Consider the following 26530-nt stretch of genomic DNA (forward strand, 5'->3'; position numbering starts at 1 on the left):
TCCTCTTCACCAGCCCGCCATAAAACACTGTCCATCATTATCACATCACCTCCCACTGGAACACAGATTCACACTTGCCCTTCAAACATGCCGTGTCCCGACCTTACACACCATCTCGCATACAGGACGCATGAGTGAAAATGACGCAAGCTCGAGGTCCTGCAATGAGTTAGCAGGCTCATTCAAACAGAAACTAAAAAAACAGCATCCGAGGCAGTTTGGGATTCCCACTTTAGCCATGTATGAAAAGACGCTGTAGACCACAGATCACCAAATAATTAGTATTTTTTATCTGAGGCAGTGCCAACCTAAAGGGTTTTTACTTTAACAGTGAAACAGCGATATTAATGTGACATTTTCCCCAGCAAGAAATCCCCCAGTGCTCTTACATCCCAGTTAGAAATCCACTCTAGTATATATTAATGTTCTGCTATTTTACTTGTACTCCATGTCAGAGGCAGTTATTCTTCTTTTTTACTCAATTACAATATTTTGACAGCTGGGGATACTCGTCACTCTTAAGAAAATACTCATGATGCATTTGTTCCATGCCAATTTTTAAAGATCCATCAATGTGGTAAAAACATGACAGGCTGCTTACTATGCAAATCAATTTGATCGAGTATTTCCTGTCTCACGTTCTCTTAATTCCACCTGCAGACACACGTATTTGAATTAATAACAGCTTGAAATATTTCATTTGTTTCAATAAAACACAGGCTTTGGCAGACAGATTCTAGCTGCTGCTATCTTTATAAGCTTGGAAATGTTGCACCTCAGAGACTGATCTGCCCACCAGTGCATAAAGTAGTTCAAACTGGCTCCACCTCAACCAGCTACAACACATCAATGCCTCAGTATAAACTAATCTAATAATACATATAACACTACTGTATACACAGGGGCGTTCTACAGTACTTGTGCTTTGGATACTTTGGGTACATTTAGCTCATAATATTTATTTTTTGCATTGTATTAATACTTTTACTTAAGTAAATGATTTGATCACTTTCTCATGCACTGGCTGATTTCCAACATGCTGGAAGTCTACTGAAGAGCACAGCATGGTAGTTATTGGTGTAACGGGTGGGTGGGTCCTTTGCACAGATGTTGCAAGCCCTCTTATCTGTTAACAGCCTGGTTCTTTTTGGGGGAATGGAGTAATACATACAATAAACAATAATACATTAGAGAAATTGCCGTGTGTCGTGTCTAATATTATGTACATGTTACTGAGTGAGTCTCACCGTCCAGGTTCTCTCTGTCGCTGATGTGCTGGAGGTTACAGCCCGTGTCCTCCCGGCTCAGCTCCGGCTCCGGCCGGTAGGGCTCGAGCCTGGAGTGGTTGTTCCTCCGGTGTTTGGGGCTCGAAGACACGCAGCACGACGTTGTATTCCCCATGGTGTGTACGTAAGCTTTCGGCTGTACAGTCCAAAACCCGAAAATAAACTGTATCTTACACAGTCTTCTACTGACCGTGCTTGTTTAGCGTTTACTACAGGAGAGGAAAAAACGGGGCGGTAACGCGGAGACAGACCTGGTGTACTGTAAAACTAACAAACCTGGGTATCCGATAGCGTTTACACGCCCTTCCCTCCCCCGTGTTTAAAATACGTTAAGCCGCAGTCATTTAAAAAAAAAGCTGATAAAACGCCAAGGTGGGCTAATGAATCAGGAGCCCGACGTCCCCCTCCGAGCGTCCAGACGAGGGCAGATAACTGCCTCTGTGTTTCAGCCTTCAGCTTCTCGCTAGACTCCCTCGCCTTGTAATTTCCGTCCGACCGTCCGTCTGTCTTCACAAACACATTTTGTTACACTCTTACTGTACGGCGACATGAAAAACCGTGACGACGTGATACTTTAGTTTAGTCGGGGGAAGGTATTTTCGCTCTCAGCGCTACATGGTTGCCGATGTACTGTAAGACTGCTGCCGCTACATCCGCTGCCGTGTTGCGTTCAGGTGCTCCTCATAAAGTCCGAATGCCGCTCACGAAGTTAAGAAACAGCTAACTACGCACTTTAAAACTCATTCATTGCGGTGTTTTTAGTCACAGAAGCCTCACAGAAATCAATTATCATCAGAATAATTGCGTTAATGGAAGAAAAGGGGAAACCACGCGGTAATGTGCTTTGACCTGGCAGCTTTTCTTAACCTTTTTAAACAACTTTAGAGCAATTTGCAAAGGGACACGTACAGCAGCAGTGTGGATTTTAAAACTTCAGTTATATACTCCATATTCTTTCTGTTCATCTTTTATATTCTCTTTAGCATATTGTGGGAGACAGGTCGTACACGTATGAAACTAGAATTTACAACATTTCGGGCGGCACGTTAACATATCTTAAAAAACCTACAGCTCTATGGCTGTTATGGAAAAGGTTCCGGTTCAAGTGGGTGGTTACAACATTGTAATAAATGGACAATTATGACAGTCTCCTGGGGGATACAATGAAATATGAACGATCTAAAAATGGAAAAGAATATAATAGAATATAAAAAGAACCTCTTAACTGCTCAGGTGGGAAATGATCAGCTCTATTTCACTAATACATATCTACAGTAAACTAAAGAGATAACAGGTGTGTTTATGACGTTATCTGGACGCGTACATGAATACCAGTAGTGGTTAATCATGACTGATAATAAGTACAGACGAGCTTTGATTTGCCTGTGGCAGTGAAAGGACTGCTCACACTAAATCTCCCCGCAGGATTAAAAGGGTTTAGCAGAGGTTAATGTAAACAAAGTCACGTCCTTAGAAGTAGCCTAATCCTTTTGAGATGTTTCCTTGACATGGGAGACGCCACACACTATCACTGATGTTGCTGCACACTGAAATCTGATCGGGAATTGACAGGCTTTTTGCATGATTACGTTGGTTGACATGATCAGGTATGGTGCTGCAGTGCAACCTGCTGGTACTGCAGCTGCATTGCATGTAATGATAGAATATACATAAATTGCAGCATGTTAGAAGATATTTTGTGGTCTTAAAGATGTTTTTGCACCTGGCATATGAAGTTAAAGCTGTTAAAGTTGAGTTTTAACTTTTAAGAAGGTACACTAGTACCTGCAAATCAAGATCACAGACTACAGAGTGCAGTAGCCGAATAAGAGCCGAGCATTTGAAAGCATCTTACAAATTGAAGGCAAACAAATCTGTGCAATAATCGATGGCTTCACCAGATAATGACATGTTTGAATCGCTGTTGTCTACTGCACAAATTTTTCTATCCTTTTCACTGGTGTAGTAATATTTAAACACTGAGTGTAGTTCACAGATGCATTTGGATAGTATTTCCTTTTCCCTATGCGTGCATTCCACGGTGTAGTTTGGTCTCTGTCTGGGTGGAAGTTGACTGTGTTTTCTTAGACTGGACAGGAATAAGGTTTCACAATAGGCCCAGGTGCAGTACAAGTCTCAGTGGTATTGGATTCTTTCCTCGGATGTTTTGTTTCCATGATGTCTGCCTAACAAACTGCACATGGGGAGTGACAGAGTGAAAGATGTAGCACACAGAAATAACAGTATAGACATCTGGACTGTCTTTAATTGAGGTGTCCTGTGTCTTCTTTCCATTTTTCCGTTAGTGGTTATTCTTGTTACATCAGGAGTAGGTTTGATCCCTGCTATAAGTTTGTCAATGTGTGCAACAAACTCTGGAATATTTGAGAATTTAATTGTATCCATTAAGTCAGGCAATGCCATCACTGAAAACTGGGCCAATCTTTCCTTCCCCTTAGCACATCTACATTCCTCTGGATGTGATTTATGGAGAATGTGTTTAAATACTTATCCTATTTCCCCTTCTTCCAGCATGCACCGCACAAGAACAGTGAAACTCTTCCACAATATGATGCAACAAAAGCTCTGCAAGAGGAGAGAAACTCCTTCGCTCCTCAATGACAGTCCAGCGGGGTCATCGCTTAAAGGACGGCACATCGCGTTCTGAGCACAAAACCCAAGGTTGAGTATGAGCGTGACGTTAAAAGCTTTATCAGACACTCATAATGGAACTTTTGCTTTAGTGACTCACTCGTTACTTGCTTTACAAACACCAGTCATGTAGGGGCTTTTTCTATCTGTACAGAACAATGTGTCCTAAGTGCAGCTCTTATGTCGACTGTTTGTTAAAAGCAACCACAGAGAGACTGAGCAAGAACTTTATTCAAGCAAATAAACTGGATTTCTGCAACAAACAAGCAAGTTAAAACAGTGAGTTATCACAATTTGCACAAATGAACTAAATATACACTTATTCTTACTAAGATAAATTCATTTTTCTCTTTTTGTGTACAAACTATCAACAAGTATTCAAAACTATAAAAAAAAATGCAGGGTCATGAATAAGGAATGTCACAGGTGAGAAGCAGATAAAACCTCATACAGATACAAAACTCCTGGTAGGCCTCTACTTTAAACACGTGGAATATGGGAGATAGTGTGTTAATTCCTAGTAGTAGTGTTTGCATTGGGATTTCTGTGGTGGAATAAAATAAAACACGAACGTTTACATGTGAAGCCCTGAAGATCCTATTCCCTTTGAACATCTTTCTGAACAAACCCTCCACTGCAAAAAACAGACCATCCTTATAAGTTAATATAAATGTTTTAATGCAGCCAAATTATATAACTGATTATAAAGGAATATAAAATAAATTACAGTCAAGGTGATAATAGCAAAAGCAGTGGTGCTTCAGCATTCAGATCTCCAGCTCCTTCTCTCGCCTTGTTGCTGCGTTCTTTCTGTGGCTGCCATCCTGTTCAAAGGGACATAAGCTCGATGTAACACTCATTGATAATAACCCTGACCTGACACAAGGTTGGTGTATTTTTGCTGGTGGTGGCACATGTATAATTCAGAGCCAGAGACATTGACATCATCGTGTAAACATATTGAACAGCAAGGACAAGGAGTGTTTTGTGTGTGAGTGCGTGTGTGTGTGTGTGTGTGTGTGTGCGTGTGTGTGTGTGTGTGTGTGTGTGTGTGTGCATAAGCAAAACCAGAGTCCACAAACACAGTCCGCACATACAATCCTGGCTCTTCCAGTTACAGGAATCACTCAACTTTGTGTCCATAGATGTCTTTTAAGGCTCTGAGCTCCTCAATCAGAGTCTTGTTTTGATTTTCGAGCACGGCCACACGGTTTTCGAGGCATCTGACATATTCTTTCTTCTTTCGTCGACACTCCCGGGCTGCTTCCCTGGAAGAAACAACAACAGTTACTGCGAATGAAAGAATCCCTAACATCCTGGCTTTTGTCCCAGAAATCACAGACAACACATAAATCAATTGACACCAAAGGCAGGGGGGGAAGAAAGACGCTCACATGACGAAAACTTTTCTGACGTGGAATCAGAAATGACGGTGATAATTACGAACATGTTTATTACATTGGATACCTTCAGGACTTCACATAATGGAGTCAACAAAAGGAGACAGACGTCATGAACAAAACCAAAGAGAAAAAAAAAAGTCTGCAAGGCTGATGACTGATCGTAGTAAAATCATCATGTGGGAGGACAAGGAACATGCAAACAAGAAAAGTGTGTGTCAGTGCCAGTAGTGACACAAGGCTGTTTACATCAAACACACAGTAAGCTCAAAGAATTCAACAGAGAGCAAACAAGGGCATGTTAGAAGCGGAGGGGAATCAATTTATCTCACCAGCAAACCATACTTATTCACACAGAAACTGACCTCTCTACAAACACAGCTGCACTTGTCATACTACTCCTCCATCCAAACACACGTTACGGTGTAGATAATGTCGAGACAACCTAAGAATTATCAGCTAAACGCACTGGATGGAGGGGAATCATGTGGTGGAATGATGACAGGCTTGTGCATCTTATTATTATATGCTCTTATTGTCATCCATTGTCATTTGGCATTTGCTACGTGCACCTCCAAGAGTACAAGATGTGGCTGAAAATACTGATGTGTTTTAGGCCAAGACTGGTTTTAACGTCCAGGTGTTCCAATAACGATACAATGGCTGATATTTGAATCGATAGAACATTTTTGGTAAGGATTTAATAGTTTTTTAACAGAAATGTGACCAAGATATGGTGTGAGTGGGTCATTTTACAGTTAAAAACTTAATTGGTCTTTGCTCTGTTGGAGAAACAAAGAGACTTGCTCTGAAACAAACAAGATATAACGTATTAATTAGTGAGTGTTTGTACAGCACATCCTCCTAGCATCCTAGCTAATTGGCTGTTAATCAGCATACTTGATTCATTATCTGGTGTGTGAAAGGTCATCTCTACCTGTTCTTCATCAAGCGGAGCTCCCTTTTTTGTAAGTTGTCCTCTGTGGCTTTGGGGTTGCTATGAGTGCTGACCCCTGCCATCCCCTGTGGGAGGCTGGAGCTGGGGTTACGCAGCTGGCAGGCAGTCAGGTCACCTGCAGTGCCTGGGGAGACACAAAACAACACGTCAGTCAACAGGATTGAGTTCCACCAGCGATTTGTAAATCCATCACAAAGCTTGTGTGAAATGTCCTTCCAAAGATCAGAGCAGTTGCGAGCTGGTTTCAAAGAGATTCGCACAAACTGTGCTGCACCAATGACACTTAAGAAATGGCTTAGCTTGAAATGACTTCAGTAATGTGTAAATCAATTGCTTGATGACTTGTACCGCCATGCAATCAAGCAATTTACTGGAAGTCATTGTAGCTTTACAGGCTGCAATATAACTGCTATAAAACAAAGGTTTGAGTGGTGCACGTGATATATTGAAGATAATTGCCAATCTGTGTAAATGTAGGTATTACTTTGTTACATAAACACGAGTTAACAGTATTCATGCACTCAACCACCCCTATTTGGTCAGTTAGGTTAATGTTATTAGCACAACATTGTGTTGTGTTATGTATATTGTGTAATTTTAAAATATTCCCAGTTTACATCATCACTAACAGAACTGTGATGAGGTGTCAGGTTAGGGTTTGTGTCCACATCTGGCAGAAAGATGCTGGCAGGGCACCAGGGAGCGTAAGGTATGGGAGAAAAAAAACCCCTGCTGCACGTGGGCCTTGTTTCTATGACAACGACATCTTGACAGTTTGCTACTAGCTGGACAATGAGACTGTGTTTGTATGACAGAACAATAATGCAGATGATATAAAAGGTAATATATTAGCATTACTGTATTGTTATTTTTGTTTATTTTGTCAGTTAGTTATGCAACAGTTACACCTGGCACAAACTGGCTGTAAATAATCCCTACGTAAGAACTAGTTTGTGTGTTGCAACCTGGTTTAAGTGAATTATAACAATATTATTGTGATATCTATCAAAAATAAGAAGAAAAACAAAGTCAAATTCATCTTGAATTTTTATTGTGTGTTTTGCCTCTTATTTGGCAAATGAATGACCCTCAACTGTAACCATGGCACCCAGTGTTATGTGAGAAGTGAAAGAAATGGAGGTGCTGGTTCATTTAGATGATATTATCATATGTATATTATTAACATGATGTCAAGATTTCATTTTCATCAATATTAGTATATTGCAACATCCTGACATCAGTGACAATCAGTAATGGGCTCATCTCCACTTCATAAAGACATGGCTTAACGATCCTGTGACTCATAACCTTTTAAAATATAACTTTTGTCTTCCTAAACCAGAAGCTCTTCTCCTCAGAGGTTCTACTAGAATGTGTCAGATGTGTGTGAGAGTGCAACCGAAAATACTGTAAATTCACTGTAAGTTAAATGTATTTCAGATGTTCAAGATTTATTATATGCTCATTTAATGTGCGCTGTGATGTGATCATAATAATAATGATAAATAGATATGATTAGAAAGTATAAGTGAGTGAATTCCACATTTCATTCATTCTCAAACTGGTGTGTAACGCTGTAAAAGAAACTCACATTGAGAAATTCTTCCCTTCTGTTCTTTGTTTGCTCAGTGCCAGCAGAATTCGCTGCCCCTCACATCATGTAATACGCCAGTGATTAATTCTGTGATATGTTGGAATCACAAAAGGAACAGCATATAATCACGGCCTGGCCAGTGACTGACGTCAATGCACATCTTATTCTCTGGTTCGCATTTACATGTCTCTGCTGGGGGCCTGTTCCAGGAAAAGAAGCGACGTCAGCCACTGCTGCTATGTGCTGTGAGTGGGCAGAGCACTGAAGCATTTCACAGAGAGAGGGAGAGAGAGAGAGAGAGAGAGAGGCAGAGGCAGAGAGAGAGAGAGAGAAGCAGAGTGAATCAGAGAGAGAGAGTATGACTGAGGAGACAAGCGGACACTGTGAAAATGTTTCTTATCGGAGTAAGCTTGCTGCAGCTGACTGTGGAAGATGAAGTTTTCAGTGATCCTTTGCTACTTTTTTTAGAGGAGCTGACTTGTGATGTTGCTCGAGAGAATTATTGAACTTTCTAATGTTGGTTTGGTAGAAAAACTGAAAAAAAAAAACACTGAAAAAAACCTGTTATGTCTGAAAATCTAATTAAATTCCAATACTGTCAAATGAATTGTTATTATTTTCTGACATTAATAATCAATAACTACATTTTAAGAGATGCCTAAATGAGTATTTCAACTGAACAACAAAGTAAAATGTCTATTTTTAAGCTCTGGAAGTAAAAGAGATGATAGCAAACATACCTGTTTCTGTCTCATCCCCAGTTACAGCCATACTGTATCTACTCCCAGGCTTTCCAAGACAAACTGTCGCCTTCAGAGTCTTCTCTCTGACTGAAATGTTACCACAGCCAACAGCGAGGCTATGTGTGTAATTTACAATTAGAGGCATTGACATCACTATGACATCACTGGCCTCCTGATGTCAACAGTATGGTTTGCTCTTTCCCCGACACAGAGCTATGAGTCAGGGGCTCTGCTGTTTGTCTTTGGAGAAGGAATTTTTCTTCAGCTGGAGTGGAGCGAAACAGCTCGCTTAAGATCAAATGATCTGGACTTCAATTTTTCAGACCTTTTATAAGGTTCATAGTGTAAGCCAGAAATAATATTTGATAATGTTTTGAGTACTTTCATTGCTATAATCACATTTATATATCTTGATTAAAAAATCATTGCAACATGGTTTATCACCAGAGTGTTACAGGCACATCATGACTGTTATTTCACCCTCACTGTATGTCTCAGGAAGGCTTAGTGTGTGTCAGACATTCACAAATAAAATCTACACTATACTACCAAGTTACTCGTATAGCCAAGTTACTATGTGTACGTATACGTAGGCACTGTCGAAGCAAAACATAATCTCTCGACGGATTCCTTTTTTACTCACAGCTCAAGCAGCTGGCTCCCTCTGCAGGCATTACAGAGGTAAACATGCTGAGCTTGTCCCCACCATGAGAGGGTTGTTCTCATGGTGGAGAAGACACTGGAGCTTTTAGAGGCAATAGGACAGAGCTGCAACAGAATTTGTGGTGACACTTCTATAATACACGGAAGTCTGGTTATCAAGTGTTACCTGGTAACTGGGCCATACGAAATCGATGCATGCAGTCCACCACACTGTAGTATTGAGGGGTGGTTGCACGAGGATCAGGTGTCCTGGTCATGGACTCCGATGGCACGTTCTGTCCCCCCCTGAGCATAAAGTTGGTGGGACCTTGATACATCCCTAATGGGAAGGTAAAATGATGAAAATGACAAGTAAAGTAAGTTAAGTAAGTAAACAGTTCATTAATAAATGACTTACTCTAATACATGAGCCTAAATAAGCAGAAGTGACAAACATTACCATCAACAAATGTCAGAGAGTCAGAGTCAGAGATAGGTCAAAAGTGTTTGCCAGACATAAAGCAAGAGACTTGGAATAAAGTGGAATGTCTATTAGACTGTACTCTTGTTTGTGTGTGTCAACTTTTGGGAGCGTTCCCTTCATATATTAAATAATTCAGCAGACATGAATGAAACAAAAACTACCATTGGCTGTTTAATTTAATTTTCTCATTATTATTCACAGTGGTCGTGGTAGGACTGTTAATGACAGTAGCTGTGGTAATGGTAATCACTATTAGTCATTCAGACATGCTTACTGGACTTACTGTGGCTGGTTTGCTGGTAAACATGTGTATACATGGGGCACACCTGGGGAACAGGTGTACACGTCTGACATTTCTCTTTTTTCTTGACTTGGTTCATTCTGACAGGCGCTTGGCTCCAGCCGCACTTTGGCTTCACTCTGGTTTCTCCTTGAGGATTTAGACAGGGTCAGAGTTAGTATTTTCATGTGCACCTACACAGTGCAGATGTCTGGTAATAACAGACACAGGAAGACAAAATAAATAAGAGCTGCCAATATTTGTGTTGTTACCATTTAATCCTCCTCTCACCAGAATCCTAAATAGATTTATCATTACAAACAAATAATAAACAAAAAAAGAGTTTGTGACGCATTTCTCTGTCACATCTTAATACTTTATCTGATTTTAATTCATTCATCACTGAGTAAAAAATTAGATTTTTAGGCATATGTTAACATTAAAAAACATTTCTAAAGCTATCAAACTGAAACCGGTAAGTGTCCTGTTAGCCTACCTAAACATTAAACAAGCTGTTTTAGTTAACTTATTTCTACCAGCAATTAATAAATGTGAATTATGTTTTACCTGTTTTTTGCAGTCGGATATCTAAAAGAGATTAGAAAGCTTCAGTTCAAATGTTGCTATACATTTTGTTTATAGTTAGCATTATTTCAAATATCGGTCAAACCAAGGGACGTTAGGCAGATTTTTTTTTTGACGGTTCTGATTGGTTGATTTTCTTCCATTCATAACAAATATAATATAGTTGTAATATTATGTAAGATTTATTTTGGCATATACACATACCAATATTTCTGTTGATATTTCTCTCCTGTCACGACTTTATCAATTCACAGTGACTCATTTTTATAACAAAATATCATAGAACATAGAAAACACACGTTTAAAAAATAAATAAATAAATAAAAAAATAAAAAACACTAGGAGGTGTATAACTAACGTAAAGGCAAAAATGTGTGTCTTGTTTAACTGGGATGAAGATATGATTAAATATTATAACCAAACAGAATGTTCCGTTTTATTTTTAATACTCAATTCCTAAGAGGTTTCCGTAGTTTTAGGCGATACCATGGAGATATGGGTGGCCCTTAAACTTAAATCCGCGTGGCTGTGGTGTTATTCTCATACGTATGTGTAGATATAGGATACGGTGTTTAAAAAAATAATAATAATAAAGACACTTTATGGTGGTAAAAAGCAAAAAAAAGGGCGTTATGAGCGATTTACTCTTGTTCATAACACCCCCCCCCCCTGTTGAACAAGCGTAAATCGCTCATAACGCCCTTTTTTTTGCTTTTACCACCATAAAGTGTCTTTATATTATTTTTTTTCAAACACCGTATGCTATATCTACACATACGTATGAGAATAACACCACAGCCACGCGGATTTAAGTTTAAGGGCCCCCTATCTTCCATGTATTTAAAATTAGAGGCATTGACATAACTATGGACATCACTGGCTCTGATGTCAACAGTATGGTTTGCTCTTTCCCCGACACAGGCTATGAGTCAGGGGCTCTGCTGTTTGTCTTTGGAGAAGGAATTTTTCTTCAGCTGGTGGAGCGAAACAGCTCGCTGAAGATCAATGATCTGGACTTCAATTATTCAGACCTTTTATAAGGTTCATAGTGTAAGCCAAAATAATATTTGATATGTTTTGAGTACTTTCATTGCTATAATCACATTTATATATCTTGATAAAAAACATCATTGCAACATGTTTAATCACCAGAGTGTTACAGGCACATCATGACTGTTATTTCACCCTCACTGTATGTCTCAGGAAGGCTCTAGTGTGTGTCAGCATTCACAAATAAAATCTACACTATACTACCAAGTTACTCGTATAGCCAAGTTACTATGTGCACGTATACGTAGGCACTGTCGAAGCAAAACATAATCTCTCGACGGATTCCTTTTTTACTCACAGCTCAGCAGCTGGCTCCCTCTGCAGGCATTACAGAGGTAAACATGCTGAGCTTGTCCCCACCATGAGAGGGTTGTTCTCATGGTGGAGAAGACACTGGAGCTTTTAGAGGCAATAGGACAGAGCTGCAACAGAATTTGTGGTGACACTTCTATAATACACGGAAGTCTGGTTATCAAGTGTTACCTGGTAACTGGGCCATACGAAATCGATGCATGCAGTCACCACACTGTAGTATTGAGGGGTGGTTGCACGAGGATCAGGTGTCCTGGTCATGGACTCCGATGGCACGTTCTGTCCCCCCCTGAGCATAAAGTTGGTGGGACCTTGATACACCCTAATGGGAAGGTAAAATGATGAAAATGACAAGTAAGTAAGTTAAGTAAGTAAACAGTTCATTAATAAATGACTTACTCTAATACATGAGCCTAAATAAGCAGAAGTGACAAACATTACCATCAACAAAGTCAGAGAGTCAGAGATAAGGTCAAAGGTTTGCCAGACATAAAGCAAGAGACTTGGAATAAAGTGGAATGTCTATTAGACTGTACTCTTGTTTGTGTGTGTCAACTTTTGGGACGTTCCCTTCATATATTAAAAATTCAGCAGACAGGAATGAAACAAAAACACCATTGGCGTTTAATTTATTTTCTCATTATTATTCACAGTGGTCATGTAGGACTGTTAATGACAGTAGCTGTGGTAATGGTAATCACTATTAGTCATAGAAGAGTTGGTAGACACATGAAATAGATAAAGGTCAATTCAGACATGCTTATGGACTTACTGTGGCTGTTTGCTGGTAAACATGTGTATACACGGGGCACACCTGGGGAACAGTGTACACGTCTGACATTTCTCTTTTTTCTTGACTTGGTTCATTCTGACAGGCGCTTGGCTCCAGCCCACTTTGGCTTCACTCTGGTTTCTCCTTGAGGATTTAGACAGGGTCAGAGTTAGTATTTCATCTGCACCTACACAGTGCAGATGTCTGGTAATAACAGACACAGGAAGACAAAATAAATAAGAGCTCAATATTTGTGTTGTTAACCATTTAATCCTCCTCTCACCAGAGTCCTAATGATTTATCCTTACAAACAAATAATAACAAAAAAAAGAGTTTGTACGCATTTCTTTGTACATCTTAATACTTTCTCTGATTTTAATTCATATTACTGAGTAAAAAAGATTTTTAAGGCATATGTTAACATAAAAAACATTTCTAAAGCTATAAAACTGAAACCGTAAGTGTCCTGTAGCCTACTACTTAAACAAGCTGTTGGAGCTCATTTAGTTACTTATTTCTACCAGCAATTAATAATGTGGATTTGTTTACCTTTTTTTGCAGTCGGATATCTAAAGAGATTAGAAGCTTCAGTTCAAATGTTGCTATACATTTTGTTTATAGTTAGCATTATTTCAAATATCGGTCAAACCAAGGGACGTTAGGCAGATTTTTTTTTGGCGGTCTGATTGGTTGATTTTCTTCCATTCATAACAAAATCATATAGTTGTAATATTATGTAAGATTTATTTGGTTTTGCATATACACATACAATATTTCTGTTGATATTTCTCCTGTCACGATTTTATCAATTCACAGTGACTCATTTTTGTACACAAATATCATAGAACATAGAAAACACACGTTTAAAATAAAAAATAAAAAAACACTAGGAGGTGTATACTAACGCAAAGGCAAAAATGTGTGTATTGTTTAACTGGGATCAAGATATGATTATATTATAACCAAACAGATGTTCCGTTTTATTTTTAATACTCAATTCCTAAGAGGTTTCCGTAGTTTTAGGCGATACCATGGAGATATGGGTGGCCCTTAAACTAAATCCGCGTGGCTGTGGTGTTATTCTCATACGTATGTGTAGATATAGCATACGGTGTTAAAAAAATAATAATAATAAAGACACTTTATGGTGGTAAAAAGCAAAAAAAAGGGCGTTATGAGCGATTTACTTGTTCTATACACCCCCCCCCCCCCCATTTAATACAATGGTATAATCCACAGAGGTAGGGAAGCCCTGTGAGTGAGACAAATCAAGCCTGTGACAGCGGAGAAACTTGACTTTTACAACAAATAAATACTGAACAGAGGTACGTGCTGTTTGAAAGTCCGCGCTCGGCCTCAGCGACCCGTTTCGTTCAACAACAGCGACGTGTTTTGCCGAGCTGTCAGCACAAACGTGGGGGGAATTTTGCAGAGAAGAAGATGAGCACTCGCTAGCTCGTAGCTGAGCTATCGTTAGCTTAGCCGCTAGCCTCGGAGCCGCTGTGGTAGCAGAGCAGGAAGAGGTAGCATGCTAGCTGGGAGCTAGCTACCTTCTTTAGCTAGCCATCCTATTTTTGGGGATTGGCATTCCGCTAGCTAGTAACCTTAACTCAGCTGCCTTCATCGTGACCGTGAGGAGGCGGTTTGTTTAGCAACGTCAACGCTTCTTTTTTCAAAGACGGGTAGCGGCATGAGTGAAGTGGTTAGCGAGGAAAACTGTGCATGATGATGTTGCAATGTTTTCCCTGACGTGAACTGCTATGAATGACGAGAAACAACTCAGGGCCCGGTTTGTCTTACTTACAGGTAGTCTGTGCTTCTCCTGCCACATGTATATATTATAACATGCAACGTTCTGGCCTGGTGAATGCACATGTACACTAGTGTTAATACTCGATATGTGTTCACAGTTGATCGACGTCAGTGTTGCCTCCATGAACTTGAGCACAATGTTTATCTCATCTGTTGCTGCCATAGTAATGTGAGCAGCTGTTTGGAGGCAGTCTGTTTACCACTGGACCAGTTTCTGTTGATGCACATGTTCACTTTGACCTATATCTTGACATTAATGCTATTTTTCAATCCTTTTATAATAAAGAGTATTATGTTAGCAAATGTGACAACAAAGTTTCACATCATTTTGTACTGACTTTATATGATGAGCCTGGTTCACTACTAGATTGTAACTCATTCACTATCGTAAACATCTCTTCAACGGTCCAAACTGCAGGGTGACTAAGTTGATAGTTCACATAATGAAACTGCGACTAAAACAACAAAGAGCTAAAGCTATTTAAATGTTCGTTTTGTAATTCCCGTAATCACTTCTGTGTTTCTTTTCTCTTGTCAGGCTGAAAGAGAAACTGTACGATGTCCTTAAAGCCGCGGGTGGTGGATTTCGACGAGACATGGAACAAGCTACTGACGACAATCAAGGCCGTGGTGATGCTCGACTATGTGGAGAGAGCCACGTGGAATGATCGCTTCTCGTATCCTCTGTCAACTCCGTGTTGAAATTAAAAACACAACACAACATATTTGCTAAACTTCACACAGCTTCCCAGTACAGTAAAGCCCGCAGAGAAATGTATGTATTTGACTATTTCAGATACATTTTTCAAAATTTTGTAATATTTCGGAAAGTTACTGTGAAAAAAAAAAAAAAAAAAAGCTTCCTGTTCAATTAGAGTCATTGAACTATGAATGCATTTGTAGGGAATCACTACCCAATACTGCCAAAGCTACATCTAGTGTTACATATATACTACATCTTTATTAACTGTATATCTATACACGTACATGATGGAATCATTATTTATCCTGAATTCTGACGCCAGTGACATTTATGCCTTGTGCGTTGCGTACCCAGAGCCTTTGGGCGAAAGATTATACACAGAGACCAAGGTGTTTCTCGAGAATCATGTCCGGCAGTTGTACAAGGTAAGCGCACACAGAAAAGCATCTAGAGAAGGAAAATGTGTCGAGTGCAGTTTTTTCTGTTATTTCTTTTGTTTTGCTTCTGTCCATAACAGCTGTCATGTTTGTGTGTGTGTGTCTTTTTCAGAAAGTCCTGGAATCAGAGGAGAAGGTTTTAGTGATGTACCACAGATACTGGGACGAGTACAGCAAAGGAGCTGACTACATGGACTGCTTGTACAGGTAACATTGCTGCCTCTTATTTCCTTTTGTTTCCTCTTGATGTGCTGATATGATATCAGTGAGTCACTATGCTGATTCACCATTCGCTGCTCTATTGTTGTTTTTCTCTTCTTCCTTTTTTCACAAAGAGTAAATCACAATCAGGAAACTGTGCACAAACAAAGTGCTTGTTAATCTTTTTTTAGTACATGAGTGTGTGATGAGACCGTTTGATCGGCCAGTTTGTTGCGTCTTTGTTTTTCAAAGTACAAATGAAGGACGTGTCAGCTCGCTGTGGTGGTGTGTTCACATGCAATTTTTTAACACAAGACATGAGTCAAAGCAGATGTCAGTCTTTGTCAGCGCTGGTTCTTTAAATTGGGCTTGCTGCGTCAGGGTCATTGGATGCACTGTGTACTAATTCTGTCACAGGCGACAATATTCAGGCCTAAGAGTTTTTGTATACTTAAAATATTACCTTGAAAAGCCTGAAGTGCCAATGGGCATTTGGTGTGTCCTGATTTATTCTAAATCAATACTCCCCTGGAGGGCTTTCAGGTCTATTTTTATGTGTACTTCCCACCAGACTGTCTGTGCATACATATGCCTTTGTAATTTATTATGTCAGAGAAAGGGAGACTCTTGGCTTTACTGGTGACATAATAGTGTTCAGTTCTTAATATAGAAGAGTGTTGCTTATTATCCACCACTGATGTGTATTAGGGGTGCAACTAACAATTATGTTCATTATAGATTCATCCTTGCATCATTTTCTCAATGAATCGATTAATCTCAGAACAAACTCAAAACAGTTCATTTAATGGTCAACAAATCATTGCAGTTGTCGTTGGGCTGCTGTCAAACACAATTCATCATGTTGTGGAGGTGACAAACTGTTACACCTTCAGTTCCACTCTACAGGTTTCACGATTAGCCGTGCTTAACACTCTCTGTTATGTTATCAGTCCTTTTTAACACTTGTGGTTTTTTTGTGCTCGTCAACGCTCGAGAGAAATCAGGCTCGGTGTGATTTGCTATAGAGGCCGACAGCACAGCTGTGAAAACCACACACATCATTTAGGGAATCAGCCAGCGTAGATCAGCTTGATGGTAGCCGTCAAGCTGTGAGTGTCAGTCTGTCTTGTAGCGTCCCCGGCTGCTCATTTAAAATTAGCTTCAATTGAAAAAATGTTTCATCAGAGACGTGTTGGAACACACTTCTAGTGTATTGCATTTCAACATCAAGAGCATCCGTTCTGTAAATTAGTGACAGCAGTCTAAAATGAGTCATACATGTGTTTTGGTGCAATCTTAAAAGCTCTCCAGTGGAACGGAAACACAACTTTTTGTCAAAGCCTCATTAAACATGTTCTGTAAGCTGCTTTAGCAGGTGATCACGCCGAGATCCGTTGCAAAAAAATGCGTTGTGTTTTTTGTGGCAGTTTTGAAGACTGCATAAAAAGTTCAAATACTCTCAACTTTTTAGCACAAACTGCAGAGTCACCCTTTAGTGCTTCAACAAACACGTTCCACATGACATGAAGTAATTCAATTCACCGTTACTATACCAAAACTATTGATAATTGCAGGATTTAGAGTACACACGTGATCTTGATATGTTATCAGTAAGATGTTTTTAGTCTTTCAAACAGAAACAAATGACCTGTGTTTGACTAGTTAATGGTACAAATGTATACACAGTTTGCATACATGCATATTGAGTAGCCATGCTGTGTCAGTGGAACCATGAGGTTATATTCCATCTAAAACTGTATGTGCTTAGTATGTTGTGAACGCAGGTATTCTCATTATGATAGTCGTAGAAATGCCTTCATGTCTGTCTGCGGCTCATTAATCGGCCGGGAATACTGGACATTCTTAGCTTTCTTTGGCTGACCTGACACCCAATAGCCACAGAGCAAGTGAGTGACCATTCGGGTAACCAAAGAATGACATCTCAATGACCGTAGACTGCATGAGTAAATGACACACACACACACACACACACACACACACACACACATTAGATATTAGATGACATCTCCTCAAAATGTCCTTCATGCAGCTGAAATTTTAACATGTCGGCCTTGTATCCTGCTTTGTTCAGGTATCTCAACACTCAGTTCATCAAGAAGAACAAACTAACAGAAGCAGACCTACAGTATGGCTACGGGGGAGTGGACATGAATGAGCCGCTCATGGAGATCGGAGAGGTATTGACTGATTTTCACACACTCGTATAAAAACAGTGTCCTGAGCATTGACACTTAGATGCCCCACAGCAGGTTATAAGATCAAAGTAAGGAGACTAATTGATTGTTTGCACTGTTGTGACATGCTGTCTTGTCATTTTTCGTTGCAGTTGGCGCTTGATATGTGGAGGAAGCTAATGATCGAGCCCCTTCAGGCTGTCCTGATCCGGATGTTGCTGAATGAAATCAAAAAGTATGTCAGTCACACACCCTGAGAGAAAAATAGATTCTCTGAAATCTTTGTTCTCATTGCTTTTTGAAATGGTGGAGATAAGAGAAAGATTGATCATTATTGCAAAGCCTTGTTTTCAGCCTTTCACACTGTTAATGTCCGGACATGTCGTCTAATTGGGCTGCGGTATTTTACACACACTTCACATGCACGAAACATCCAATACAAAACTCAGACCTAACACAAGCTTCCTTGTGTCCTACAGTGATCGTTGTGGCGAGAACCCCAACCAGAAGGTAATCCACGGGGTCATCAACTCCTTTGTTCATGTTGAACAGTACAAGAAGAAGTTTCCACTAAAGGTGAGGCAATACATAAAGATCCACTTGTTTTTAAAACTCAGACTATTTATTCAGTTATTATTGATCATGTAAACAGTGAGGTCACAATCTTGGTTTGCATTATCCACAAGATTCATATGGGTGTGTATATGGAAATGTTCTAAATCCTACGTGCGTCGCTTCCTCTTTCTGTGTTGCAGTTTTATCAGGAAATCTTCGAAGGGCCATTTCTGATGAAAACGGGAGAGTATTACAAACAGGAAGCCTCCAATCTACTGCAAGAATCCAACTGCTCACAGTATATGGAGAAGGTAGGATAGATGGTCAGATAATACAAGTAAGATGTGAATGCTGTTCACTTTCAGGCTGACACGTGAAGCCTGCGTGCGGCTCTCCGACGCTCGTTTACACGTTTTGACTAAAGCTCAGTCAAGTGGAACATTCAGTCGCTTTGCTTGGAGTTGGAGTTGAGTTTAAGATAATAAACACTGGCCATAGTGCTTGGGGTCGGTGTGTGGTGTATTTGCGTACACCAGAGCATTCAGCAGATGAGTGTAGACTCATGTCAGTGTGGTGACATAGAGTTTGAATCGGAGTATTAGCTCTACCATTAACTTGCTAAGGCTGAGATCACAGACCCCTGGGCAACTTCAGCTGCCTCTCTCTCTCGCACTCGCCCTCCCGCTCTCGCTCATTCATTCAGGGTAATAATCCGATTTCTCTCTTAGATTTATCCCTCCAGCCCTTAAACAGGATCATCATTAAAGCTTTAGCAGGCATCGGGACAGTGTGTGATATGACAGAAAGAGCATACAGGCACTGTAAGCACAGTACAGTCCCCTCTTGTCTGGACAGGCTCAGTCACAGTTGTTTATCTGACCCAGTTTATGGCCCTGTGGAGACGGATTCTTTCCCTTTCTTCCTTAGTTATCCTAACAGCCTGTGTGCCACGTGTGGATGTGCTCAAAACTTTTGGAGAGATAAACATCACCCTCCCCTATCACCCCACAATGACGTTCTAGCCCCCATGTTCCAAACAGTTAACTGTTTGGGCAGGTGTCTCTTATTGGTATTACTGCAGGCAGCGATGGAAAGTAAAGCAAATTCTACTGAAAGTCAATCTACCACATACCATGAAAGATTGCTACTGATACAGATAACCGAGAAGTTCCTGCTTCTCCTGGCTGAAACCATAGTTTCATATTTAATATAATCTTTATATAATCTACAGTTTAAGCAGGATGCAGTGATGAAAAACTGCTATTTTAGTAGCTCTATAACAGCAAACAAAAGTTGCTGTAAATAACAATAACAGCAAAAGACACTCATAGGCCAAACAGCCAAACGCCATCCACACTCTGTGTTGTTGTAGCCTCAGCACTGCGAGCTGCTACCACAGCTGCTTCATATTCTTTTTCAATACCGCTTCACCACGATGATGACTTTTTAGGTGAGCTAAGAGATACAAAGTCTTCTTTCCTCTTCTCGGAATCCTCGCTGAGCAGGTTTTGCAAACAGCAGCTGCTGTTGTTATCTTCTGCCACTGAGAAAAACAGCCACACTGGTGATGACATGTTCATTATCAGTCTGGCAGAGGGTCCTGCCAGTAAGGCGCGATAGATGACGTAAGCAGCGCATCATGGCCTGTTTTGGGGCTACTCGGCCTGCAAACAGTTTCCCCCAATTTCATTAATTTATCGGATAAAATGTACCTATCGGATCGATTAAAAAATGACAAAAAGCGTATAGCATCCCTATACTCTTGTCTACTAAAAGTTTAAAAAGTCCTAAAGATGAAATAATAAAGTTGACCTCCATAGAGCGTTTGAACTATTTTCAGTGGTGGCTCTGATAGTGGCTGACGGTTGCACAGCCTCCATCAGTCATGTGGGGACCTACAGATTAGTGCCTTCCAGCACACACACCTTTGTGTCTCTCACACACCTACTAGTTAACTCAGGGTATATCCGTGCTAGCATCGACCAAAAAAGGGGCATTTCCTCACCAGTGGAACGAGCCCAGTCCGTTCTGAGACTGATTGTCTGTTAGTTTGCCAACCGTACACAATGAGCCCAAAAGTTCTGTAAACAAGCCAAAAAGTCTGTATTTCATACTCCACCTGTTCCACAGAATCCGATTATTCTCCAACTCCATCCTCTACTGGCCAGATAACTGAAGAATCACTCATTGTCTGTGAGATGTAAGAGGCATCACTAGGGTTGGCCAACGGTTGTAAACTGAGTATCTGTTGTGGGATCCCGAAGAGTTTTTTGTTCGGATACAGGCTCGTTCATTGTTAGTTGAACTGTGGCTTTTGGTATGAAGCACTGACTGTTTAATACACTGGTGAACTTTAAATGCTCATGTGTTTTTAATGCTTCTTGTTGTCTGCTGGTGCCTTTTTAGTGATCGTTAAGAAGCCGTGTACTGAAAAACAATGGTTTTGTCTAAGGACAGGGGGTGTAAAGCGCCTGAGGCAAATAGTGATTTAAAGCAATATGAATAAAATGTGACTAAGAGGAGGTTTATGGATGCAGTGAAAGAGGACATGAAGATAGTTGGTGTGAGAGAAGAGGATGCAGAAGACAGGGTCAGATGGAGGCAACTGATTTGCTGTGGCAACCCCTGAGGGAAAAGCCGAAAGGAGAAGAAGAAGAAGGATAAAATGTGACTGGACTTAATCAACTATCAGCTTTTACACGCTCCAAACTATGTTTTTCAGATCCGAAAAATCCACTTTTGCTCTTGAGTAAAAACCGACAAACTGACCCTTCTACCCTTCTTTTTTCTACTGTTCTCTTCATCCAGGTTTTGGGCCGGTTGAAAGACGAAGAGATGAGATGTCGGAAGTACCTTCACCCCAGCTCCTATGCCAAAGTCATCCATGAATGCCAGCAGAGGATGGTGGCAGATCATCTGCAATTCCTGCACGGAGAGTGTCAGAACATAATTCGGCAGGAGAAGAGAGACGGTCAGTCCTCATGGCAGTGTGCACAGCATACACATTATCAGAGTTGTTGCACTGGGATCAAACTGTTTGTTGTTTGTGTCCAGACATGGCCAACATGTACACCTTGTTGCGGGCCGTAGCCAACGGGCTGCCCCACATGATCCAGGAGCTGCAGGGCCATATAAACAACGAGGGCATCCGAGGCACCAGTAACCTCTCTCAGGAAAACGTTAGTATTGTAGCACTCAGTGTGTTCGAGTGTTTGGGCGTACATGCTTGTACTTGTCCAGACAGAATGGTGGTTTTTCTGGCTGCTGTTATTTGGAAAATGGCTTTGTAGGAGCTTGAACATGCATCTCTCCATTGTACTGCTGAAGCCTGAGGGCAGCTTGATTTAACTGTATGATAAAATATTTCAAGTTACACTATGGGCTCTCTGCCCGTATGGTCTTATTGCTTTGTAATAGGCAGAGTTTGACTGTTAAAACTGTCGTAAACGTCATTTTTGTCTGTTAATAATTTCAACTTTTTTTCTTCTGGCTTCCGCAGATGCCAACCCTGTTTGTGGAGTCGGTGCTCGAGGTTCACAGTAAATTTGTTCAGCTCATAAACACAGTTCTAAATGGAGATCAGCACTTCATGAGCGCGCTCGATAAGGTATCTAACCACAGACTCTTAAAGCATAACAGTCTCTAGATGGCAAACTAGATTCCTTTTCCATAGTTTATTTTCTGTAACTGGGTAACTGCAGTTCTAAAAGTGCGCACATTTGTTCATGCGATTGTGTTCATTCTCTCAGGCTTTGACGACCGTGGTGAACTTCAGGGAGCCCAAGTCCATCTGTAAAGCCCCTGAGCTGGTGAGTTTACACACGGGCGCGCAAACAGACCCACACACAGTTATCATACACAGTGCTCTGACCAGGTCATGTCCCCCCCCCGGTGTGTCTATCCGTCCAGCTGGCGAAATACTGTGACAATCTGCTGAAAAAGTCTGCAAAGGGAATGACGGAGAACGAGGTGGAGGACAAGCTCACGAGCTTCATCACAGTGTTCAAGTACATAGACGACAAGGACATCTTTCAAAAGGTGAGCAGAATTCTTCCAACGCAAGCCGCAATGTCACAGATACACAAATATCTTGTGATATTCTGATGTAATCTTTTACGAGAAGGTGTCCATTTTTAGTATTCTTCAAAGACCCAAACTCTGTTTTCAAATCTTGTTTTTTTCTTGTTTTCCACAGTTTTATGCCAGAATGCTAGCAAAGCGGTTAATACATGGGTTATCATTGTCAATGGACTCAGAAGAAGCCATGATCAACAAACTAAAGGTAAATCCAAAACCAAACACTGATTATGTCTGATACTAAGTGTGTGTCATCTGACGAGCGCTCAGCAGTGTGTGATTCCACGTCACCCTCTCTCTCTCTCTCTCTGTCCTCCTCTTCGTTTTCACAGCAAGCCTGTGGCTACGAGTTCACGAGTAAACTCCACAGAATGTACACAGACATGAGTGTGAGTGCCGACCTCAACAACAAGTTCAACAATTTCATCAAGACGCAAGAAACCGTGGTGGACCTGGGAATCAGCTTCCAGATCTATGTATTACAGGTGAGGAGGACTCAAACACCCCATCCACGCCAAGAGCTTGTTTGTTTAAGAACATGGGCCTGATGTAGAAACGCCTGATTCTAGCCACGTTTTCAGTCATGTGTAATGTTGTGGTATGTACCATGTGGTTGCAGGCTGGAGCTTGGCCCCTCACACACGTCCCCTCATCCACATTCGCCATCCCTCAAGAGCTAGAGAAGAGCGTGCAGATGGTGAGTCGACCCTTGCGGAGCGCGATGAGTTGTCGGTTGTAGAGGATTACACTGATCAAAGGAGCGCACTGCAAAATTCAAAAATCTGTCTTCAACTTCTCTTCACAGTTTGAGTTGTTCTATAATCAGCACTTCAGTGGGAGGAAGTTGACCTGGCTGCACTATCTCTGCACAGGTAACACACACAGAAGCAGAATTATGTAAGATTTGAATGTAAAAATGCATTTGTGTGAGCCAATCTTTGAAAGTGTAACTTCAGAATAACTATTCTGAACAGAAAATCAAGGTAGGTTTGCCCCACTGCACTCCACCCCTCCTGATGAACATATGTTGATCTTTTCTAGGGGGGGCAGGGGATCTCTAGGTGAAGACATCAAGTTAACAATATATACCACACATCCTCTGACAGCTAAGAACCTGAAAACCAATTTGAGATGCGGCTGAGCTGTATCAAGGTTTTCTAGTCATAAACATGTAATACCTTTGTTTAGGCACCTATACATTTCAAAAGTTCTGAGTGTATAAGGGCTTAGCTCAATATGATCATTGTTATTGGGTTGATACCAATAGTTGTTTTTTTTACTATTTTTACCTTTTGAAGGTTTATTTAAAAATCATCACACCCAGTTTAAGACACAAAGACACTGAGGAGAACCACAGAAAAATTTGGAGAGATTTATAGATTTCTGTATGAACTGCATGTTTGGGAATCTCGTGTAAAGAACCCCCTTTTTTATTTAGCTGAACTAACCGTCAGTAGTCTAGTTGGTTCAGTTTTGTCTGCCACCTTTTCATTTGTGTTCGCTCGTCTCGCTCGCAGGTGAGGTGAAGATGAACTACCTCTCCAAGCCGTACGTTGCCATGGTGACCACCTACCAGATGGCGGTGCTGCTGGCCTTCAACAACAGCCAGACAGTGACCTACAAGGAGCTGCAGGACGGCACCCAGATGAACGAGAAGGAGCTACAGAAGACCATCAAGTCCCTGCTGGACGTCAAGATGCTCAACCACGACTCACAAAAGGTCTGAGCTCTCATGTGCAACAAGTGGAATTTAGAAGTGGGCGTTGATTGGGAAATATTTGATTTATATCAGAGACAAAGTCCTTTTGTGATATTCCAAACAAGTGCTGACATACAGCGTTCTGCTTCCCCTCTGCTCACAGGAGGAGATTGAAACCGAGTCGACGTTTTCACTAAATATGAGTTTCACCAGTAAAAGGACAAAGTTCAAGATCACAACGTCAATGCAGAAGGACACACCGCAGGTTAGACAAATGGTTATTCATCCCTATCAAGCAGTGCTGTTACACTATTGTTTGGCAGCTGTGTTCGTCTAAACACTCGCCACATATCTGTCTGATCATCAGGAGATGGAGCAGACGAGGAGCGCCGTAGACGAGGACCGCAAAATGTATTTACAAGCTGCTATAGTGAGAATCATGAAGGCCCGCAAGGTGCTCCGACACAATGCCCTCATCCAGGAGGTGGGTGGAAGTCATCTGGATTCAAAACCTTTTGTTTGTTTTATCAATAATTTGTGGAAATTGTGCGTGCTTGTGTCTACGTACCACTCAAACAGGCAGCAAACATTCTGTTGAAGTAGCTGTCAGAGGGGTTTATTGGGAATTTGGTCAACTGTTTAATCACTGTTTTTGATGTCTCTGTGTGCAGGTCATCAATCAATCCAAAGCCAGGTTCAACCCAAGTATCAGCATGATCAAAAAGTGCATCGAGGTGCTCATCGACAAGCAGTACATCGAGCGAAGCCAGACCTCGGCAGACGAGTACAGCTACGTCGCATAAGGCAGAAGAGCCCACTCCCTGGAGCGCTTACACACAAACACTCTCCTGTGTGACTGACCGGCAGATGCAGGTTTAAAACGTGAAATAAATAACAAAACAGACTCATTCATCCATTTAGGTTTCTTGGACTGTCGCTGTCTGCTGCGATTCTTATGTGGTGACTAAAAAAAAAACAGGACTGGTGCCTCCATCTTTGAAAACAAGAAAGGTCATCGCGTCAAGTCAGACAGCCAGCTAACATCACCACCTTCTTCCCCCTCCCCGAGCCCACCCACCTTCTGATTTTAAGCTGTTTACAACATCACCAGTGCCACGCACCCGTGCGTCAAACGACAAAAAGAAAAATGCCTATAGCCGTCGGGAGAGGAATGAGCTGATGAACGTACAAGTCGGCCCGAAGGTAAAGGAATTAAAAAATTAAAAAAAGAAAACCGGGGAAAGAAGTAGTTGTGACATCAATGACACATTGGTGGCTACACATTAAAAAAAAAAACATGCTTTCTTTTCTCACGTTTGCAGTTGTTGTGTGTTTATTTTTTCTTTGTTTGTTTAAATGTACTGAAGTTAGGAAAAAAATATTGTAATAAAACTGGTATACTGACTATTGTATCTACTTTCAAATGTAAAGAAAAAAAAATGAGGTGACAAACATGATCCTGCTGCTTGTCAAATAAATAAATAAAAACACTGAAAGGTTTTATGTAAACATTTGTATCCATATGTCAGTCATTTCAGGTGCTGTTATGTAATATGATGCTACATCACTACATAACAGGTGCTTTTTTAAATCCTCTTTTTCCCAGCAGGCTCTAACATGTCAAAATGTGCAGTATTCATGATCATAATTGTTCATCTTTATAAGAAGCAACCACAGCTTAAAGTTTATAAGTTTAAAAAACGATTGTGTTTTATGAACTATTAAATATAGAGAGGAAAATAGTGAAATAAGGATGATTTAGGCTTACTTATTAAACAACTATTAACAACAACTCACCACAGATAATACAAAATATTTTATTTTTAATGGACGTCGTATGAGTGGAGAAAAAAACAAACTGCGTCATGCGCACGTGCACGTTCAGCACCACAGCGCTCGTGAGGTAGGGCTCGTGAGCCAGCTGTTGTGCTGACAGCTGTCCATGGTGCTGGCGCGAGCTAAACTGGAGTGAGGAAATTGAATTGATCTGTAAGGAAAATGAAACATGAGGGTCATAACACGGAGTGATGCTCAGTTATCAGCGGGACTCCTGCAGGAGGGAGGAAACATTCCGAATAAATTACATATATTTC

The 26530-nt window shown here is 40.8% G+C and overlaps 3 protein-coding genes across 10 annotated transcripts in view; 1 reads left to right on the plus strand and 2 right to left on the minus strand.

Moving 5' to 3' along the window:
• The window catches only part of ccny (cyclin Y), a 52247-nt gene extending 50279 nt beyond the window's left edge, over positions 1-1968 (minus strand). For 5 of the 6 annotated variants that reach the window (XM_027274116.1, XM_027274118.1, XM_027274115.1 and 2 more), the window contains exon 1: positions 1248-1968. In XM_027274116.1, coding sequence (XP_027129917.1) covers positions 1248-1401 — 154 coding nt within the window. In that variant the 5' untranslated portion in view covers positions 1402-1968. The remainder of the gene's footprint in view (positions 1-1247) is intronic. The other variant, XM_027274119.1, reaches the window with a different exon arrangement.
• A 2183-nt stretch (positions 1969-4151) lies between these two features.
• LOC104922455 (cAMP-responsive element modulator) lies at positions 4152-10722 on the minus strand. Of its 2 annotated transcripts, XM_027273975.1 has the most exons (6): positions 10607-10722; positions 10043-10189; positions 9463-9615; positions 6276-6420; positions 5071-5206; positions 4152-4762 (listed from the first exon to the last, which is right to left on the minus strand). In XM_027273975.1, the coding sequence occupies exons 2-6, from the start codon at positions 10137-10139 to the stop codon at positions 4706-4708; spliced, it is 588 nt and encodes a 195-aa protein (XP_027129776.1). In that variant the 5' UTR covers positions 10140-10189; positions 10607-10722; the 3' UTR covers positions 4152-4705. The 2 variants fall into 2 exon arrangements, with proteins under 2 accessions (XP_027129776.1, XP_010733583.2); XM_010735281.3 differs by lacking the exons at positions 9463-9615; positions 10043-10189; positions 10607-10722 and adding an exon at positions 8631-8779.
• A 3244-nt stretch (positions 10723-13966) lies between these two features.
• Positions 13967-25946, plus strand: cul2 (cullin 2). Of its 2 annotated transcripts, none has more exons than XM_010735284.3 (21): positions 13967-14083; positions 15109-15247; positions 15596-15698; positions 15823-15917; positions 18004-18109; positions 18259-18341; positions 18586-18682; positions 18862-18972; positions 21470-21632; positions 21716-21840; positions 22161-22268; positions 22411-22470; positions 22571-22699; positions 22857-22943; positions 23071-23223; positions 23358-23435; positions 23544-23610; positions 24256-24458; positions 24601-24702; positions 24805-24921; positions 25109-25946. In XM_010735284.3, the coding sequence occupies exons 2-21, from the start codon at positions 15129-15131 to the stop codon at positions 25238-25240; spliced, it is 2238 nt and encodes a 745-aa protein (XP_010733586.1). In that variant the 5' UTR covers positions 13967-14083; positions 15109-15128; the 3' UTR covers positions 25241-25946. The 2 variants fall into 2 exon arrangements, with proteins under 2 accessions (XP_010733586.1, XP_027130183.1); XM_027274382.1 differs by lacking the exon at positions 13967-14083 and adding an exon at positions 14188-14564 and having other exon boundaries at positions 25109-25413.
• The last annotated feature ends 584 nt before the right edge of the window (positions 25947-26530 follow it).

This window comes from Larimichthys crocea, chromosome XXIII (assembly GCF_000972845.2).
Source record: "Larimichthys crocea isolate SSNF chromosome XXIII, L_crocea_2.0, whole genome shotgun sequence".
NCBI lineage: Eukaryota > Metazoa > Chordata > Actinopteri > Sciaenidae > Larimichthys > Larimichthys crocea.